This window comes from Vombatus ursinus, unplaced genomic scaffold (assembly GCF_900497805.2).
Source record: "Vombatus ursinus unplaced genomic scaffold, bare-nosed wombat genome assembly UNPS02014874.1, whole genome shotgun sequence".
Classification (NCBI taxonomy): domain Eukaryota; kingdom Metazoa; phylum Chordata; class Mammalia; order Diprotodontia; family Vombatidae; genus Vombatus; species Vombatus ursinus.
This window is the reverse complement of record NW_020954652.1, coordinates 14,730,529-14,752,743: the sequence shown is the minus strand read 5'-3', so window position 1 is coordinate 14,752,743 and position 22,215 is coordinate 14,730,529. Positions and strand designations below refer to the sequence as shown.

Sequence of the window (22,215 nt, the reverse complement as noted above, 5' to 3'; positions counted from 1 at the left end):
TTTTTATAATAACTGCTCCAATCTGCAGGGCAGTTGAAACATGGATTTTGGAACATGAACCAGATTGTAGGACAATGTAAATTGTAGTCAAATGTCAATCAATCAATCAACAAGTATTTGTTAAATGCCTACATTGGTATTGTCATTTAACCTTGGCTTTGCATTTTCCAAACAACTCCTGGTTCATGTCTTCTGCCAGTTCAAGCAAGGGCTTGGGCTCTTCCACCTTCAAGGGACCATTTGCTCTGATGAAGAAACTCCCTTTGTTGGCAGCTATCTCCTACCAAAGGACTCGGTACTGTCAAACACCTCATCTCACAAGGTGGCATAGAAGCCTGTACAATCCCTATCAGGATTGATACTCACTCTGCAAAGATCAGGACAGAATAAACACAGATGAGATATTCCCACACCCAAGCCTCAAACCAGCCTAGGACTTTAGCTGCCGTGGCTTCATGACCGGCAGGGGAACAAGGAGGACTGTTGTTGTCTTATACCTTGAGAAAGTACTAGAATTACATGATGTCAACTGGAGCCTTGAAGGAAAAGAACCAGGGGCAGTCACTCCTTTTTCCCCCCAAAGATCTACTGAGTCATTAGCTCTTCTTACTCTAATAATGATAATAAGGACGTTGCCATATTATCGCTAAGTACCAGGTCCTACAGTGCACATATGCTCAATGAGGAACAGAGAAGGGACTTTAAATATACCTTCGTCAAACCCCAGTTACACTATGCACAAATGGTCCCAAGCTCCCAACTTCCCTAAGACAGCCATTTTTTATATGAGTATCAGATCTTACCCAGGATCTTTCCAGGTCTATTAAACAGCCAGCCCTTAAAGGTAGCACTGAATTAACTTAGTTTCTGGCAGCACCAAGGTGGTTAACATTATTTCAGATGATTTGGCTTTACTATTGAGGGCAACAGTATCCTGGGAGGATGCCATCCCAAGATAAACTTGAAATGAAGGGAGTCTTTGAACCAACCTATAGGATGTCACTGATCGTTAACTCTAAAATTTCTACCACTGCTAAATCATCCCTTCCCAGAAACACCTGTATTATAGGTTTCCTAGTATCTTTTCTAACTAAAGTTTTAACACCTTCAGTAACTTATCTGAAGAGCAAAATCTATTTCTCAGGTGTAACAGTAAGAAAGATGAACTGAGTAAGAAGGAAAGTGGCATAATGACTCGAGTCAGAGTCAGGAAAATGTGGTTATACGTCCTGCTTGTGACATATATTGGTCACATGACCCTGGGCAAGTCACTTAACAACAGAATGGTCTCAGGCAATTCTCTAAGACTATAAGGTGCAGAGTAGATGCTGATCTGTATTGGTAGAGGGAGGTTTCCTTACCAGTAATTTGCTGCATCAATGAAATTATAGGAGGAGGAAGAAGAGTAAGGCAGAGAAAGGAAATAGTAGGAGGAAGAGAGGAGAAGAGAGAAGTCGGGAGAGAAGAAGAAGAAGAGGAAGAAAAGGAGATGGAGTGAGGAAGGAAGGAAGGAAAAAAGGAAGGAAGGAAGAAAATGAGATGGAAGGAAGAAGGAAGGGAGGAAAAAGGAAGGAAGTAAAAAAGAAGAAAGGAAAAAAGAAGGAAGGAGGAAAAGAAGAAATGAAGGAAGGAAAGAGTTCCTTTTAAAGGCATCTAATCTAATTATCAGGGATTTTAGAGATCTTTTCTAGCTCCTTCCTGAAGCATGAATCTTGTCATCAATATCCTTCACTGAAGGTCACCTAACCTCCACTCAAAAAACCCTACTGGCAAAGGAACTCATTACCTGCAGAAATTTCCTGTTCTGTTTTGGGACAGTGAAAATTATTGAGTCAAAAGCTACCTCACCGTAAATTGCATCTATTAGTCTTAATTCAGTCCTCTGAGCCCAAGTAGAATAAGCCATCTTTCTTCCATGTGATGGTCCTTGAAATGCTTAAAGCCTGCAATCATGGCACTGTCCTTTGCTCTTGCTTATTGAGACTAAAACAATCCTTTATCAGTCAGTCTTCATATGACACCATTTTGGGTTATCTAGCCCATCTTGTTATAATGGTCCCCCTCCTGTGGGGATGGTCTAGTTTGCACATGTGCGCGCTGAAATGTAACAACTAGAACTCAGCCTAATATTCCAGCTATAGACTGGTTAGAGGAGAATGTAGGAAGACCATCACTTCCTACTTTCTGGATACTATACTTAATCATTGTAGCTTTTTTTCATTTTGATCTTCCAGACTATCAAAAACCTCAAGTACTTTCCATATATTACTGTTTAGCCACATCTGCCTTGTCTTATATTTGTGTAGTGGTTATTGTTGTTTGGACCTAATTGCAGGATTTTACACTTATTCATACTCATTTCATCTTGTTGGAGCCAGCCCATCATTCCAGCATGCTGAGATTTCTGTATCTTGATTCTGTCATCCAGGATATTAGCTATCCCTGCCAGCTTTGTGTTATATGCAAATTTGATGATCATGCCATTTTTGTCTTTCATTTGAGAACTGGAGTCTCAAGTCATACATTTATTAGTCTTTTCAGCAACAAAGTATTATTTGGATTCTGGGTAAAGTAAGGGATTAGTAATTGGTTGTCCATTTTATATGATTCAGGAAAGTGCTCATTTGATATCAGGCAGTATTAAAAGAGAAAAATTTTACTTCAGTCACTAAGATAGTCAGTTTCAGATTAACCTCCAAAAAGGTAACACCATTAAAACCATTTGATGCTAATGGAAAACTGTGACTTATTCTTAGTACTCATTAAATAATCTTAGGCAACACATACTTGGGCTTATCCCATTTCCATTCTGTGGTATTGCTGCCAAGAAATCAGACATTATCACATTTAATTAAAATTTTAACAATGATAAGAAACATGAAGTCTTATAAAGAAGTATTATAAAGTGTTATAAAGTGAAGTATTATAAAAATGTAACCCCGATTTTAGCTTTGGAATCAATTTAATGCATCAAGTTACAGAGCCAGGATTTGAACCCAGTTCTTCTGACTACAAATTTGTCTCACTTTCCACTGTACCAACTCAAGCCTGTTAAGAATGATACCCTTAGCTGATATTCCTAAGGGCATCAGAAGTCCCAAAAACAATTAGAGACATTATACTCTCCTAAACCATTCTGTCCACTTACATGTCCTCTATCCTAATGAGTCATCTAAGCTCAAAATAACTCTCAGTAGGTGTACTCTATAAAAACGAGCCGTAATCCCTGAGATTATAAGACTGTGGAGGAGATGAAGGCCATGTGATCCTATATTTCAGTGGGTTCTATAATTTATAATCCAAGTGGTTCTTGCATTTAGTTTTAATGAATCCGAAAATTAACAAAAAGTAAGCTATTTATGAACCCCATAGAGGTCATCATTTGTTAGAAGGCCTTATAAGTGAACTTTTATTCATACAGCTATATAAAGTCCAGTGCTTCTATAAATCAATGCAACAAGCATTCTATTAAGTGATTTCACTATTTTTTGTAGTGGTAGTTTATTTTTTTGTGTTTCCAAAGCTTAGCACAGTGGTTGGCATATACTAAATGTTTAATAAATGCTGTATCCATAGGCATGGATACTAGATGCTCAGATAAAAAATAAAATTACAATACAGCAATCACTGCCTTCAAAGGATCTTACATTGAACTAAAGGAAAGCCACACATAAACAGACAAGTAAATACAAAATATATAAGAAGTAAACATAAAAGAATTTCAGAGGAGGGATCTCTAACAGTTGCAAGGATCAGAAAAGACCTCTTGTAAGAGGTGAAATCTGAGATTGGCCTTGAATGGAGATAAGAATTCTGTACTTTGAGTTGCTTTCAAGTCATTTAATTTTAATATTTATATTACGTCTTTAAACAAGGCAGGATACTGACCCTCTCCCAACTCTCCAATGATAAGAGTCTAGGTCAAAGATGTTATGGTCCAAGAAGATTGAGTCCCAAGTCCTGGGTCCTGGATTTTCCACTTATTACCTCAGTAACCTTGAATACAGGCAGTGAGGTGGTGTGCAGTGGATGGAACGCTGGACCTGGAATCAGGAAGGCTCATCTTCCTGAGTTCAAACCTGGCCTCAGACACTTACTAGCTGTGTGACTCTGGACAAGTCACTTAACTCTGTTTACCTCAGTTTCCTCATCTGTAAAATGAGCTGGAGAAGGAAATGACAAACCACTGCAGTATCTCTTCCCCAAAATAGGGTCATGAAAAGTCAGACATGGCTGAAATGACTGAACAATAACCTTAAACAAATTACTTTGCCACTCCAAAACTTGGGTGTTTCTTCTATTAATGGGCTGGAGCCAGCTTGAACTAACTCTCAAGAGTCAATTGTTAAATTTTCATCATTGTGAACATTTATATCTCAGAAACCTAGCTGCAAATCAGGGCTTGATTTATTGTTTTGTTGATTGTCTCTAGACTTAAGAAAGTTATGGAGGAAATGTTAGTAATACAGTTTTAACTTAAAAGCATGTCACACATATACCCCTCTCCCACCACCCAGAGCTGGTTGTTAAATATTTACTATTAGTAGCACACTACTGCCTATTTACCTCACTGGATCAACTGAGATAATGTTGATGAAAACATTTTGTATATTGCAAAGCACCATGTACATGTGAGTTAATTTCCTTATTATTTTCTCTTCTCATTGTTTTTGGTGGAGTTCATATAGAAACAGTCTCAGGGCAAGTCTGTATTCTGTTCTTACTTTTGTAGTCATTCTTCCTAGTACTACTACTTGTACTACTACTATTACTACTACTACTGTTGTGTTTTCTCATTGTCATCTTTTACTAGTACTATGAGGAAAATGATGCCTTATTTTTCCAACACTAAATTAGATTCTAGAAATTCACAGGAGGAGAAAAAATGACCCTAAGAGTTGGAATCTACCAAATCCCAAAGTGCCATCATTCTGGAGTCTTCACTATTTGGCAATTCTCTGTCCAAGTGATATAGACTTGGGGTATTTGAACTTTGTGTAAGAACTATGTTAAATGATGGGCAATCCAGACTCACCTTTCAGCTGACACACTTAACTGCTGCCTTAGCATCAGGACACAGATGGATGGGAAAGCTGACCCTGACCCACATAAGATCCACATTCCTGTGCAAGGATAGAAGCATGATAATCAGGAAATGATGGTTATTAGTTACAGAAAATGCATTATTGTGAAAACCAGGAGAAAAGTGCTTATGAGAGGAAGTGATTGGATTATAGGGGAATGAGAGAATAAGGGTAGGTCATTCCTACTGAGTAAATTGCTGTGATTTATAAGAGAAAGGGTATAGTGATATCTTGGCCCATTACTGACTAGACTCATTTCACAAACAATGCTAAATCAATATGTGACAGTTTCTAGAGAGACAAACAAAGGCTTTCAAAGATGTTTATTCATTCCAAAGCGGCTAAATTGGCATATTTTCAATTTCCCATCATCTTATCACGATTCAACTTTCTTTTTTTGGGTTAGTAGCGATCCATGACTTCAACTTCCTACTCTTCTTAATTAACTAACTAATAATCTTTTAATGTATACTGTGATGAAAGAAAAGGAAATGATGATCATATTGCATGTATGTCCACAGACATGTTTGATGCATTTCAAAGGATATATAGCTGGAAGAAATTTGAAAATTTTGTTTCTCTAGATCAATGAATTATTGTTTTGATTGCCAGGAAATCAGGTGAAATAAATAGCTATTAATTTTATAACTCAGAAGTTTTAGATGACCTAAACACTTTTCATACTATTTCTATGAGATAATATTTCATGGAAATTTCTTTATTTCTTTCAAACAGGTGAAATAGAGATGTAGATGTAGACATAGATATAGACATAGACATACAGGCAGTCCTAAATTAATAAGTGGGAGATTCCCAAAAGTTTGTTTGTAAATCAGTGTTTGGAAACCCCAAACAACTTTTTTACTATAGGATCTATTTTATAAAAATAACAGGTTTTCAGCCTAGCCAATTCAATATTGAACTGATACTCAAAAATTCAAATCAGTCTATGATCTTAATCAATTTGGGATTTGTCTCCAACAGTGAAGATTACAACCTATCCATACCTGCCTATCCTGTGCCACTCTTGTCCATGTTCTCCCAAAAAGTTCATCACAGAGTATCCATTTAAAGTTCTAGAAGTCTTCCTCAATTCCTCTTTGTAAGGGTAGCAATAGAGCACTTGGCTTTTTCTGGGCATGCAACTGGCCCATCTTCGTCTCCTACAGTTCCTTAATGAGCTCCTTTACTTAATGTTCTTTGGAGTTCCTCATTCTTTATCTGTTGTAACCGTCTCACACTCACCATATTTTTTCCATTGCATTTTGAATCATATTAGTCTTCAGTTCTTAAGAGACAGTGATATTCCAGATCTTACCACATGTAGAACCTTTAGTTAAATGTTAGTTGTTTGTTTGTTTGTTTGTTTTTTTGTTTTTTTGTTTTTTTTGTTTGTTTGTTTGTTTTTAAAGATGGGCTTTTGCCTTCATAGGAAGCCGGGGATCAGTAAAAGACTTTTGCAATTTCTCCAAAACAATTGATTCCACTCTCCTCTTCTTTTTTTAAATTCTGGACCCACTTCATTGCCCATCTGTATTGTCTGTCTAAGACATATATACTGTTGTACAAGCACAATAGCACATCCATTAAAATGAATAATGAAATCTGGACAATAAACATTATTTTTCTGCTTGGTCTTTCTTGTGTGGATGGATTAGCCAAATTCCCGTGAGTTATTACACATTTTTTTTCCAGGAGTGTCTGCAGTACCTTACAGCTTAATACAATGAAAACAATGTGATCTAAAAACAGCATCATCTATAGTACCTTTGCATCCACAGAGAATCTCTCCTGTACCTGCCTTGCATCTCCTCTATCTATCACTGTGGTAAACACCATTGCATTCAAATGTACCCCGTTTTTTGCCTTGCCTGATGTTACTGAACAGGGTGATTTCTGTTGTTACTTCTAAGAAGTCTCAAATGGTCCCAGTGTATTGACAGGAGGGCCTTCATGGTAACATTTTCTTTTACTGAATCAAATATTTTAAAATATTATTTTATTGTTTTTTAAAAATTAACAAGCATTAATTTTCTCTTCTACTTCTGCTCCACAATTTAAAAATAAAAACCCTCTAACAAATATTCATAGCCAAGCAAAACATTCCCATACTAGTCATGTCCAAAAATCTGTCTTATTCTATATCTTGTCTATTACCTGTGTAACAGGAGGCATTATGCTTTTTCTTTGGTCCTCTGGAATTGAAGCTCATTATTTCATTGATCAAAATTCTAAAGTCTTGTAAAATTGTTTTCCCTGACAGTGTTGCCATCATTGTATAAATTGTTCTCCTACTTCTGCTTTCTTCATCCTACAGCCGCTCATACAGGTCTTCCAGTTTCCTCTGAAACTGTCTATTACATCATTTCTTATTGCATAATATTAGTCTATTATATTAATAAGCCATAATTGTTTAACCATTTCCATATATTAGATGTGTTTTTTAATCAACACACTGCAATGGCAAAGAGATCTTATGTTTTCTAAATCAGTCTCACTGTTGGAGACAAATCCCGAATTGATGAGATTATAGGCTAATTTGAGAATTTGAGTATTAATTCAATACTGTACTTGAAGGACATTATAGGCTTGGATTATATGGGATTTTATTGCAGAGAATATAAGATCCTAGTCAGGATTTGGTATAGATGGGAGAGTAATCAAATCATTTGGTAGTTATTGATGTTCACTTGGTCATTTTTTTCTGAAGGGGGTTATCCTTCAGAAACCTTGCACATCAGCCTCTCAATGCCTTCACAATTGTATCACCTTCAGCACAGACATCCTCAATAAACACTTGATCCAATCTGGCTGATTTTCTGAACTTTCTTCTTTTTCATGCCATTTCTAACTGCCATGTAAGCACTTTGGGGACTGTAATGTTAGGGTGCAAGGGAAATGGTTCCATTACCATGAAGGAGAAAATACTTTGTTGAAATGTTCTTTGTAGATCTCTTCTATTTTTTTTTTTTCATTTTCCTGGTAAAAATCCTTTGAAGTAGAGAGTGCAATTATTATCCCAGCTTTTGAAATGAAGGAAATGAGCCCAGAGAGTATCAATGACTTGTCTACTGTCACTCAGCACTTAACACAATGTGTGACACGTAGTAGGCACTTAATAAATAGTTATTGATTGACTGACATAAGAGGCATTTACAGAACCCAAACCATGTGTGCTTTCCATTACACAAGAACATATATACATATACATATACATGTATGTATACACACATGCATATACACACCCCCACATATATACACATACACATACACATACATATATACATATATGTACGTATGTATACACACGTGTATATATAGTTGTTCAGTTGTTTCTGACTCTTTGTGATCCCATTTTGGGGTTTTCTTGGCAAAGATACTAGAGTGGTTTGCCATTTCTTTCTCCAGCTCATTTTATAGATAATCAAGGCAAATAGGGTTAAATGGCTTGCTCAGGGTCGCACAGCTAGTAAGTGTTTAAAGCTAGATTTGGACTCGTGAAGATGAGTTTTCCTGATTCCAAACTCAGTCCCATATCTACTGCATCATCTAGCTGCCATATGTATATGTTTATTTGTAAATATTATTTATTTGTTTGTTTGTATGCTCACACATACACACACACACATGCATATGGTGTTTCTATCGGGAAAATGCATTTAGTTATTATATACTGAGATGGTCAAAACACATTTTTACCAGGTACTGTAGGATCAAATCATCTCCCTCCTTTCACCTTTCTCACTTCTGATATAGGAGCTATCCCAGCAAGTTCTTAAAGGTAAGTCTTTCACCCACCTACTACATGAAAGCTGTTTTAGGAGCTCTAGCAAGTCATGAGGTGGGTTGGGAATGAGAGAGAATAGTGAAAATGAAGGAAAGAGACAAAAACTCTGGTAAGTCGTAAGGCTAAATGAGCCTGCCTAATTGCACCAACTTTCCTTCATCTACTTTCTTTTCTTCTAAGGACTCCAGAACATTGCTTACCTACCCTCCATTTCTATAACACCAACTGTTATTTCCAACCTGGGTTTCTATTCTCCCATAAATAACAACACATTCTTAAAGTTTCTCCTTTACTTCAATTCCTGGTTCCTGAAGCAAGAAAGGTCTTTTTTAATTAATTTATTTTGATTTATCAACAATCACTTCCATATGCTTTTGAGTTCAAAATTTTTCTCCACCTTCCTCTCCACCTCGCTCCTCAAGATGGCGCACAATCTGATATAGGCCATATATATATATTCCTATTAAACATATTTTCACATTAGTGATGTTGTGAGAAAAATTAGAACCAACAGGAGGAACCACCAGAAAGAGGAAACAAAACTCAACAGAAGAGAAAAAAAGTAGCAATTCAACTTCCATAGTTCTTTCTTTGGATATGGATAACATTTTCCATCACGAGGCCTTTGGAGATATCTTAGATCCTTGTATTACTGAGAAGGGTTAAGTTTATCAATATTAGTCATCACACAACGTGGCTATTATTGTGTACAATGTTCTCTTGGCTCTGCTCACTTCACTCAGCATCAGACCTTACAAGTAAGAAAGGTCTTTATTCCTAGCCACAATAGGTAAGAATAGGATGACAGTGGGTCAGTGAATAAAGGACTGGCTCTGGAGTTAGAAAGACCAGTTGCCCCAAGCAACTCTTTGAGGCCATAGTTTACAGAATAGGTACAAGTCTTCATTGGTAAAGAGAGCTTCCTCATCAGGACTTCACTATACCAATAAAATCATAGGTTTGGTGCAAAAATGAAAACACTAGGCAAACAGATGGGGAAAAATTGGAAAGACATAGAGGTCACTTTAAAGTTTCACCATAAAAATTCAATTAGGAAGACTCCTTCCAATTTCCTCCACATTGGCCCTGCATTTCTGAGACCTTATAAGGAGAGCTGTAACAAAGGGTGTGGTAATAAGGGCTTTTCCTCCAGGGCAAATTTAGTGTATAAAAATTTAACACATGTGCTCCTGCAGTACCATGGAATCTGCCATAATGACTAATTATCCATCCTACTCAACTAAATTCATTTTAGTTAACTTTATATTATTTTCACATCATGAGTTACAAATATGATTTTAATGCACCATTCGTACATACCCAGCAATACTTGCTCCAGGAATATTTCTTGCTTCTTGCCTCGGGCACTGAAATTGCTGGTTCCAACTCTTCTCAGCAATTCTCTGATATCTCTTTGGTTACACAAAGGACTGATAAACAATTCATTTCCCAACTCCTGAATAGGAACAATATGTTCAGCTCAATTCATATTCAGAAGACAATAAATATGAAGAGATTAAGTGTGGCACACAGGAAGACCTCAGTCTATGTCCCTCCTCTTATCTTTTCTGGATGTGCAACCTGGAGCAAAGTCACTTAACCATTTAATAATCTGTTGTTTTTGTTCAGTAGTTTTCAGTCACATCCAATTCTTGGTAACCCTTTTTGGGTTTTTCTTGGCCAAGATACTGGAGTGGTTTGCCATTTCCCTCTCCAGCTCATTTAACAGATGAGTAAACTGAGGCAAATAGGGTTAAGTGACTTGCCCATGGTCACACAGCTAGTAAGTGTCTGAAGCCAGATATGAACTCAGTTCTTCCTGACTCTAGGGCCATTATACTGCCTAGCTGCCCTTCAATGCTATAGTCAACTGTATAAGACTATAAATTTCAGAGAAGGTACCAATGTACATTGATAGAGGGAGTTTCCTCACCCAGTCGTGACTTACACCAATTAAACCACAAGTCTGATCTCTATCTTTATCCTTAGTAAATATGAAACATAGTTCACTAGCATAATTTTGTTCTTCGTGTTGTATTTCTCAGCTGTCCTTTCTCAAATTAAAGTTGTCCACATATACTTTGTGAATGAAATATTTCCAAGTCCTATCTTCATACCTTTTTGGAGGGGAGGGGCAGGATTCATTCTGAAAAAACAAAAACTTAGCAACAGGCATGATTTTTGTATGAAAATATATATTTTCAAAGTTTTTAATATTTATATCTAATATAGTTCGACTTTTGCTAAAGAAGCAGATTATGGAATATAGCATAACACTTTTTGATGAACTAGAGCTGATTTTTCAATATCTTCAAAATAAAATCAAAATTATTATTTTCTATTGTCTTTCATTTTGTTTGCCAAAATTGCTCATTCAGAACATGAGAGAGTAAGACTGTTTCCCTTTTCATAGCTCCAGATGGTCCGCCTGAAAATGTAAATGTAGTAGCTACCTCACCTTACAGTATTAATATCAATTGGAATGAACCTGCCGCTATCACTGGACCAACCTTCTACCTTATAGACATTAAGTCGGTAAGACTTTCCTCATTTATTCACTGGATGATGATAATGTGTATGAAGGTCAATTATTAGGTTTCTATTTGATAAGTAAATGTTCAACTAATGACTTAAAATAAAGCTTATGTTCCCAAACTCATTACTCTCTATGATCTTGTATGTTACTTTATTTTATTCCATTACTCCGTTCACTTAAAAACATGGTGGTAATACCATCTATCTCAATGGATAAGATATCCAGTTATCATTCTAATGGAAAATGAATGTCTTGCCATAACAGAATGTTTTCTTTCTTTTGGTGCCTGGTTCTTTTCTTACTGCAAAATGTGTTTGAACTCAGCTAAATTAATTAATATTAATGAAAAGTCTGGTATCTTATTATGGTATGGAGATATACCAATGTTCATGAAGGAAATGCCATCAAAAGAAAGTATTTCCACCTCCACAGTGGTAGAAAGCCTAGAAGCAGATTGTGAAGCACAATGTGTCTGCTTGTCTAGCTAAGTGTGGAAAGGCAGGTTGGCCACTGGGTCATGAATTCTCTGGTCTTGGTAACCAATGAAACAGATAGTGCCTGAAACATAAAAAGCTTCAAAGGTACTTCAGTTAAGATTTTGGAGGATCTGTGAGTTCTTTGGCTGGAGTTATACCCTCTGCTAATATAGATTGTGATTCCTCTCTGTTGGGTGCCTAATCGATGCTTGTGAAATGATTCATTGAACTGCTTTGGCTGAAAAGCTTATTCAACTCATGGCCAACACTCCCCCAGGCTTAACTAGGTTGCTCCACAGATAACAGCTATGGTCTGTCACCATGCTCATCCTCAAAGTCTTTCCCATTTGTTAGGACCAACTATAGTTTGTCTTTCATGAGAGTCACCTTCAAGAACTCAGGATCTCCTCTACCCAGGCATGATGAATTGGACTAAAGACAAGTGAAAGAGAAATGTTATTGCTTTTGAAACTATTTTGCATCTCCTAGGATCGATAAGGTGTAAAGAAGAAAACAATCGCGTGCATTTGAAATAAGGCCATTTTCTTATGCATGAGGGAATTGGCAGTGCAATATTAGAAAGGTAAACTGGGCAAATAGCAAAAAGAATTCACTAATTCAATCCGAAAACTGTTAAACTCATGGGATCATAAATCTAGAGTTGGAAGGGAACTCAGAGGTCATTCAATCCAACCCTTTCATTTTATAGAGTATCAGGGTGCCTGAGGTCACCTAAATAATAAGCTTCAGAGCAGAATTTGAACCTAGCTCCTCTCACTCAAGAGCCTGTTAATTTTTTCTTACTGGAAACAATCTGGGGGACTGAATGCCTACTAGACCCCAGAACTGCTCTATTTTCTTTAAAATCTTTAGAATGAAACATGCCTTAAAGAATTAAGCAGTACACAAATCAGTGCCTGCCCCTAAAGTTATAATGCATTCCAGGGAAACACTGCCAATAAGCCAGATGGAGTCAACATTCAGGAATTAGATGGGAAAAGAGGAGGCCTTCACTTAACGTTATACCCCCCCCACCCCAATCATAAGACTCAGATTATGGGAAAATGAATGAACATGGTTAAAGAAAAATATGCCAAGTTCACATTCAGATGATTCAACCTAGACTGGGATTTAGAATTAAGGCTGAATGCATTCCACTCTTTGTTGAACTCCAATCTTTTTTAAAATTGTTAATTCCAACAAATTATTCTTTTTTAAAATTTTATTAATTTTACTTAAATAATTTTTAGAAATATATTTCCACTAAAAACCTCTCTGGTATCCTTTTTAATTTTCAAACCTATTGTTTACTATGTAGCCTCATCTCTCTCTATGTATGTGTATGGGTGTATCTCTCTCTCTCTCTCTCTCTCTCTCTCTCTCTCTCTCTCTCTCTTTCCCTCCCTCCATTACTCCCCCACCTATCTCCACTCTTCCTCTCTCTTCCTCCCTCTCTTCCCTCTCCATATGTATATATGTGTGTACGTATACACACGCATATATCTATATGCCTTCTGGTTTCTGTCTTCCTTCAAGTCAGCTAAATACCCACCCCCTGAAATAAGCCTTTTCCAGTCCTTTTTATCTTAGTGCCTTCCCTCTGAGATGACCTCCAATCCCTCCTCTATATATCTTGTTTGTATGAAGTTGTTTGTATGCCCAAGTAGATTGAGTTTCTTGAGAGTAAAGACTTTTTTTTTTCTGCCTTTGTATCTCTAGCACTTAGCACAGTGCTTGGCACATAGTAGGCACTTAATAAATGCTAATTGACTGATTTACTGATAGGAAGGATGAATTAAAGAAGTTGCATTTGAGGTCAAAGTAAAGTTTAAAAGCTGGTTGATTGAGGGTGTGGGGATTCTGAAATGATAAGAAATTGTGATCCAAGACTGGTATTTCATCTTTCAAGAACTATGTGCCAAGTGCTCCTAGGGCCCTGCCCTCAAGGAGTTCCTAGATGGAGATGGATGGATAGTGCAGATTTTGAGGAGGTTGAGGAAATGTGAAGCTAGGATTTTGAAAACAATATTTAACATAGATATTGATATCCCTAAGGATGATGGTAAAAGATAGCCTAGAGGAAAAAGACTGAACCATGAGCTTAAATTATTTTGGATCAAGGGAGAGCATCCTACATGTCAAGAGAAGACTGTAACAAGGGTGGTGAGGGATGGAGAGGAATGAAAAGATGGGCTTTCATCGAAGAGGATTGCCTTATGATGAGCAAACAAACTCCAAGATGAAATTCATCTTCTTACTGTTAAAACTCTTTCCAGGTAGCACATGCTTAACATTAGGGACTTCATGTTACTTATCATTAAAAGCCCTCTGGGCAACTAGGTGGCACAGTGGATAGAGCATCTGCCCTGGAATCAGTCAAATCTAGCCTCTGACACACACTGAGTATGTGACTTTAGATAAGCCACTTAACTTCTCAATGATCTAGGCAACTCTCTACAATTATGAGTTCCAGAGAAGATGTCAACCTGAATTGCTAGAAGATGTTTCCTCAACTGGGAGTTCCTTCTCTCATAGAATTAATTGTAATACCTATGGATATACCCTTCCTCCTTCTAAGAAAAAAAGGATGCTACTAGTGTCTTACCACCGGGAATTGCAAACCCCTGTCATTAGCCAAGGACCAATTGTTTGTTTGCTTTTTAATCCAATCTCTAAAGGCCTTTTTTTTAAATCACTTTTCTATCTTTTCTTATCACTTCTCTCCTGGGAAACAAAATTACTAACACAAGATTTTTGTTGCATTTTTCCCTGCAGTGTGGATTTAGATTTTAGTCTAAGAAACAAAGGCAGTTAGAACAGAACAAGATTTTGAAGAGTAAATCAAGCATAAAATAAATTGCTTTCAAAACCATGGAGGGATGGGGGTGGCCAATGGCATTTATAGCCTTCTTGTGATTCAATGCCATGTTCCCAAGCAAGACACAGTACCCTACTTTGTCTCTTGATGGTCATCTCCGGAAATGAATGTCTGTTTAGTACATCAGAACTTTAGTTAAGGTTAATTCTCAGCGGGGCTAGAGAGGCACATCCGTCAAAGGAGAAGGATGCTTGAACTAACCTAATACTTTAGCAGCTGTATTTCATACAAATCTGACCCATTGGGGAAACTACTGTATTGCTACCTGATCACGTCATAAAATAACCTTACATGTATATATCTATATTTCTCTCTGTAGATATTTGTGTGTACTGTGTATACATCAAATAGAGAGTAGCCATTACATTGATTATATTGCTATTTTTCTCATTTTCACATATTGAAAGAGTCACCCCCATCTAAACAAAGATCTATTACCCAGAATGCAGAAATACAGATTACAAGAAGAATATCATTCACATAGAATCTGTATGATTGCAGTTTGCTCATTTTAATTTCACGTGGTGTTTCTTTTCATTATTTGTTTTCCTTATAGGTTGATAGCGATGAATATAATATTTCTTTTGTCAAGGCAAATGAGGAAAACAAAACCATAGAGATTACGGATTTAAAAGTATTTACAAGGTATTCTGTAGTTATCACTGCATTTACTGGAAACATCAGTTCAGCCCATATAGATGGCAAGGCGAGCGTTCAAGTCATTGTTACCACATTAGAATCAGGTAAGACAGTTGCTTGGTGTTCCTTGAATTAAGTTTTCTGGTTGATTTTCTTCTTGGAGTCAGTCCACACAATTAAAAAAAATATATAACTATACACTGCTAGCACATCTCTTATGATAAAATTTTAACGTGAAGTAAAAGTGGTGCAAATCTATGAGAAGCAGCCAGGTTTGGCGGATAGAAGGCCAGCTGCAGAGTCAGGGAGATCTGGGTTCAAGTCCAGTCTCTGGAACATACTGGATGTAAGACCCTGGGCAAGTCATGTAATTTCTCAGTGCTCTAGTCAAATCTCTAAGACTATGTATTAAAGAGAAGGTGCTGAAAAGAGCTGCATTGGTAGAAATTGGTAAAACAAAAAAGTGTATATATATGCATGTATATATGTCCATACATGTATTTATGTGTGCATTATATGCATACATACAAAGATGAAATGAAAACATTGAATTTTTAAAGTGCAATATAAGTTCATCTAGGAAAAAATGGAGACTACAGAAAGCAATTTTTTTATTTTTTATTTTTTATTTTTAGCACCGAAAGACCCACCAAACAACATGACATTTCAGAAGATTCCCGATGAAGTCACAAAATTCCAGCTAACTTTCCTTCCTCCATCTGAACCTAATGGAAACATCCGAGTCTATCAAGCTTTGGTGTTCAGAGAAGATGACCCCACTGCCTTCCAGATACACAATCTAAGTATCATCCAGAAAACAGCCACATCAGTCATCGCAATGTTAGAAGGATTGAAAGGAGGCCACACGTACAATATAAGTGTAAGAGTTGATAATTTGCAACTCATTAAGCTAAATAAAAAAAAAATAGGAAGCAAAAATCTCTATGTTAAATTTATACTTTTAGATAGAATATCTTTTTGTGATACTGTTCATGGTCTATAATTGAGAGATAGGTTTAATGTAGGTCTAGTAGAGAGAACACTGGTTCTACAAAAGTTCTGGGTTCAAATCCCACTTCTGCTATTACCTGTGTGACTTAGGACAAGTTATTCAACCTTTAGGCTTAAATTTCTTTATTTGTAAAATAAGAGGGTTGTAGTAGATGTCTTCTAAGGTCTCTTCTAGTTTTAGATCTAAGATCTCAGTGACTTTCCTACTGTAATTCAGTATTATTAAAAATGCAGAATGCCAAGTGATTGATTACAATATTAAATGAGTCATGGAAACAAACTGAAAGAGATAACTGATCAAGGACAAACATTTATGAAGGTAAAAAAAAATATGACTTGGAGTAATCAATTATAAAAAGGAGGTTTTTGAAGCCTTTTATGGCCAAAAGTCTTGATTGCAACCTAGCATAATATCAAAAATGAAAATAACTTTTCAGATTTGAACGACATTTAACTTTGTATAATTATCAGTAAACAGCTAATCAGTAAATAGCAGCTTGTAGATTATGCAGACCTTAATTGTCTTTCCCATTTCTTTTTTAAGATCATGCCAGTATTTTTCTACTCTGTCATTATTTGAATTGCAACTTGTATATAGAATCATGGAGCAGAGCGTCACCTTCTAAGGAGGCATGTAGTCCATTCCCTGCCTGCAGAAAGTGTTGTACCTAAACTAGACCAGACAGATGAGAGCCCTGCTATTCTTAGAATGTCATCATGAAAGGGGAATGTGTACATCTTTGAGGGGCAGTGTGATTCAGTAGAGAGAGAGAGCAGTGAGTGAACCTGGAGTCAAGAAGACTTGAGCTCAAGTCCAGCCTCAGACATTATCTAGCTGTGTGATACCGGGCAAAGGAGTCCTTTGACTCTCTGGACCTTAGTCTCTTCATCTGTAAAATGGGCGAACTTGGTGACCTCTAAGGTGCCTTCCAATTCTAAATCCATGATCCTATGAACTCTTTATAACTATTCAAAGGATAAGGCCAAGACAACAAATATGTATAATTTATATGGCCCAAGTGACAGTATGTTAACCTGAGTGCAATACTTATTTTCCTCTCTGATTTTTCTATATATCATATTTCTTTCTGGAATCCTTGCTGAACTTCCTCAACATGGAGCTCTGTTACATGAAGGGAATTCTTAAGAGATAAGAGTATAGGATGGAAACAAAGCAGGGTGAAGTTGGGTCATAAATTAGAGATGGCCTCTGGAAGTTCAGAGATGTGTTTTCTCATGAGTTCAATAGGGATTTTATAATTGAGACCATCTCTGCCTCACAGAGAATTTCCATGCATGGAAATGATCGGTGATGTGTGTGAGAAGTGCTGGATTCCCTATCACCAAGTCATTGCTTTACCTTCTTCTACATTCCTAGTCCTTGCTCAGGGCTTAATAACACAATAAGTATACACCATGCCCATTTCCCATCTCCTGCTGTTACATTCCAATGAAGCCTTAGCACAATAGCAAATAATAATAATAATAATAATAAAAATTTTACTTGTTGTTTGAATCAAGTCACTCTCCCCTGTATCTGATTGTGGCTTCCACTAACATTTTAAATTAAGTTAAAATTCAAGATCATCAACTTTGTAGACTTTTATTAATTAGCTATGTCTTTGCTTTTTTTGTCTCTTCCCTCTACATTATCCAAACAATCAAGAGCATTCAGTGACTTTTCCTTATGCATATATGCAGTGCTCCAAGTTCTTCATGACTCCCACCTAATCTTCCCCATTCCCTTTCTTATTTCAAGGCCCAATTCAAGACTAAATAGCTTTCCAGATCTCCCATAACCCAGTTACTATCCTGCACATATCCATTTCTGGTTCTTATAATAATAGTCCTAAGACAGCTAGGTAGTGCAGTGGATAGAGTGCTGGTCCTGGAGTCAGGAAGACTTATCTCAGTGAGTTCAGATTTGGCCTCAGACATTTACCAGCTGTGTGGCCCTAGGCAAGTCATTTAACCCTATTTGCCTCAGTTTCCTCCTCTATAAAATGAGTTGGAAAAGGAAATGGCTAGCCCTTCCAGTATCTTTGCCAGGAAAATCTCAAATGGGGTCATGAAAAGTCAGCCATGACTGAAAAATGACTGAGCAACAGCAAATGATAATAGTCATAGCTGATATATAGAGTGCTTTATATACAAAGTGTTTCTCATGTGTATGTATAAGTACATATATATGTATAATTTCTTTAAATACTAACAACAAACATCTAAAGTAGGCAAATTCATGGACTGTATATACTGCTGCACTATCTTAGGAGAAAGAACAGTGGTAATGCCCATCCTAGGGTTTGCCAGCACACTCAGAAACATCCAGCCCACATACTACCTACTTCTTTGAAGGTAGGAGCCTTTACCAACCTCATTTTGCAGATGAATAAACTGAGGGTCAGAGAGGTTAGGTGACTAGCCAATGGTCACACAGCCTCTTAGTATGGGAGCAGGATTTGAATCTAGGTATCCCTTAAGATCAAGTCAGTCACTATTTCCCACTTTACCATGCTTTCTATAATCATTTGAATGATTCTTCCCACTTATTGACATTTATAGACTTGGAATCATCTTTGTTTAGCTATAGGTGGTTGTGATAATGTTTTTTTTTTGCTATTAATTATTTTATGATTAATTTCTTTGTCCAGCCCTGAAATTTCATTGATGTGAAAAAGTCTGTGGAATGAAAAACACCTTCTGCTAATGCAGATGAGAAACTTACCTACAATATACAATGTATACTTTGAGAGTATTACCTGACACACTGAGCAGTTAAGTGACTTGACCAGGGTCATGCCATCACTATGTCAGAGAAGGGTGTTCCTCGCTCTTCCAAAGCCAGTTCTCTCTCTACGGTGGCATGCTTCTTCTCACCGTATAATATTATGTTATGGGGTAATACTCTGGCTATATAGGCTGTGTAATGAAACCAAACAGCCATATCTATTTCCCATCTAATTCCACTCTTTCTTGCAACCTATGAGCAATCACTAAGTGCTGTTGATGAATTGATTGCATTGCAAAATTCTTAAATCCCCTTGCTTTTTCATTTATGAGTCCATTTGAATATTGGATTGTAACGCAGAAAATATGATAATTTCCACACTGTATATTTTTTCTTCTAGAATCTTGCAACCGGTTTGAACAATTCCATTGAAAAATATATTTCCCATACTAATCATTTTTAGTTGTTCATTTTTCTTAAGAGTGGTGGTCTTCCTGCTCTGAAATGCTTTTTATGCCAAATTATATCAGATTTCATATGCATGATCTCATTGCGATATATTACTTGCATTCTCTGTGAACAGCTCAAAGGGCAAGTCTAAAATATATCACTACTGGTTTTTTTCTCTAATGCTAAATTTTGTTTGTCAAGTTAAAAAATGCAAACTTAAAGATCTGTTTTTTGAAGCAGAAAAAAGCAGGATAAAATGTCTGTTGCATGTGCACTTCCTTAAATGCAAAGTTAATAGAAAGAATTCACATTTGATCACACACTCTGCATACAAGCAGAAATGTTTTATGTGTATATGCTACATTACGCAGGTTATGTCTGTAGATCTCTTAGGGCAGGGGTGAAGAAGGGTATAAAGGGTAACTTTCAGGGGAGTGATTTAATACAGGAAAACTAGGAGCCTAGAGGAATAGAGTTTCATCACAGAGCAAAGAGAAAAGAGGATCTTGAATATGGATTTAAAGAAAACCATGGAGTTACTTAGCTACAGAGAGGCCGAACCAGATGTTTAAGGCGATAAAGAAAGCACATGGAGAGAATGTAAGGATAGGGATTTTGGTGCCATTGCTTGAATTAATCACTCCATTCTTAATATTTGATTAAACTCCATATCAGGGGTTCTTATCCTTTTTTTTTTTTTTTTTTTTTGCATCATGGACCCCTTTGATAGTCTGGTGAAGACTTTGGGCCCCTTCTCAGCAGGTTTTTTTTTTAATTCATAATTGAAAAAAAGCTTAGTTTCTGTTAAAATTTAGTGAAAATAATGATGTATTTTTTCCCATTCAAGTTCATTGACCCCCTAAAAATCTATACATTGACCCATTGATGTTGTCTATGGATTGTACATTAAGAACATCTGCTTTATATCTTTCACGTTCCCAGCCTAAGACTACAATTCATTATCAATTTCTGGTCAGAGGACAGATTAAACTGCTTTCACTTTGTTCTTGGGGATCAGTACCAAGGAACTCCTCATCAGAATGCCAGTCTTGGTGGCTATTGGGCTGTTTATGTCCTTCTTTCAATAGATTATGTCTGCTGGCCCTGTACCATTAAATGGATGAATATGCTGAATAAAGTTCATGAAGTGAAGATTACAGAAACATTGGGATAACAAATATTTGAAAGTATTCAGGCATCATGTTTCCTTTCAGGTGTATGCGGTCAATGGTGCTGGTGCAGGGCCCAAAGCCCAGATGAGAATAACAATGGATATTAAAGGTAAGTACAGGAAGGGCCATCTTGCCTTTCAAAAGAGCAACTAAAATCTGCCTTTCCTCAAGGAATTAAATGTGTCACCCCTTTAGGGAAGGACTTATGATTTACTAAACATAGGGAAGCTCCTCCTACATACATTCCAATCTGTCTGTATGTTACTATATAAATCCTTGGAATTGCCTGAGAGACAAAGAAACCAAGAGGTTCATTGATTAGGCACTGAAAGCGACCTTAAAGGTCCAGACAAATGTCTCTGCCCTGCTCAGTTTCACAACCTTCAGACTCTTTTCCCTGTGATAACTGCCAAATGGCCCAGGCCCCCTCCCGGAAAAGAGTTGATATTTTTTCCTTACCCTATTTGTCTTGGATCCATTAGAGATATAGGATCCTAGGAAGTATAGGGTTAAGTTGCTTAGCGGAACTGGAAAGTTCCTTGCCTAAGGTCACACAAGCAGTTTCAGGGGCAGATCTTAAAAATAAACCCTATTGTCTCTAAGGCCAACCCCACACTGCTTCACAATGGAAGCATAGATCTGAGCTCTAAGGGACATTAAAAGTCACCTGGGCTATGTACCTTCTTTTACAGTTGGAAAAACTGAGGCCCAGATAAGTTAAGTGATTTGGGGAACAAGGGGCAAAACTTGGGTTCTTTCTCACATTTCCGTGTCTTATGAATAAAAATTCATTGCTTTTCCCACCATATCCCACTGACAGGATACAGGTAGCAAGTATAAGAGGGAACGTTTGAATCAAGGTCTTCCTGATTCCAAGCTCAGCACTCTGTCCCTTCCTCCATATTATCTCAAAAGCCTTACAGTTGTAATGACAATAACAAAAATAGCAATAATAATGATAATGGTAACCATGGTAATAAGAATAACAATAGTAATAATATCACAATGTAATAAATAGTATATATCATTATGTAACACAAATATAATAAATATATAAATGTAACAGCAGTAATTAGTAGAGAATGGAGATATGATTTCACCAGTATAGGGAATTTCCGGTAAAATTATTAGGAAATACCAAAGGCACCTTATCTTCCACTTATAGTCTGAAATTAAAATGCTGAATTTAAATTTACTGAAATTAAATTACAATTAAATAAATTTTATTTATATAAACATTTATATAAAATAAAGAAATTAAATTAAAATACTGAAATTAAATTTAAGTGACTTTCCCAGGGTCACCTGGTCAGTATTTGTCAGAACAACCATAACATGTTGATTGCTAGAGACAGCTAAATGGTGCAGTGGATAGAGTTTTGGTCCTGGAATCAAAAGGACTTTTACATATTTTTAGGTCTTTACATATGTTATCTCACTTGATCCTCACTCAA

At 36.7% G+C, this 22,215-nt stretch overlaps 1 protein-coding gene across 1 annotated transcript in view; it reads left to right on the top strand.

Moving 5' to 3' along the window:
* Positions 1-22,215, top strand: part of PTPRQ (protein tyrosine phosphatase, receptor type Q) — a 268,160-nt gene that overhangs the window by 162,325 nt on the left and 83,620 nt on the right. The window contains exons 27-30 of the mRNA XM_027842510.1: positions 11,285-11,406; positions 15,318-15,504; positions 16,036-16,280; positions 20,804-20,870. Of these exons, the coding sequence (XP_027698311.1) occupies positions 11,285-11,406; positions 15,318-15,504; positions 16,036-16,280; positions 20,804-20,870 (621 nt within the window). The remainder of the gene's footprint in view (positions 1-11,284; positions 11,407-15,317; positions 15,505-16,035; positions 16,281-20,803; positions 20,871-22,215) is intronic.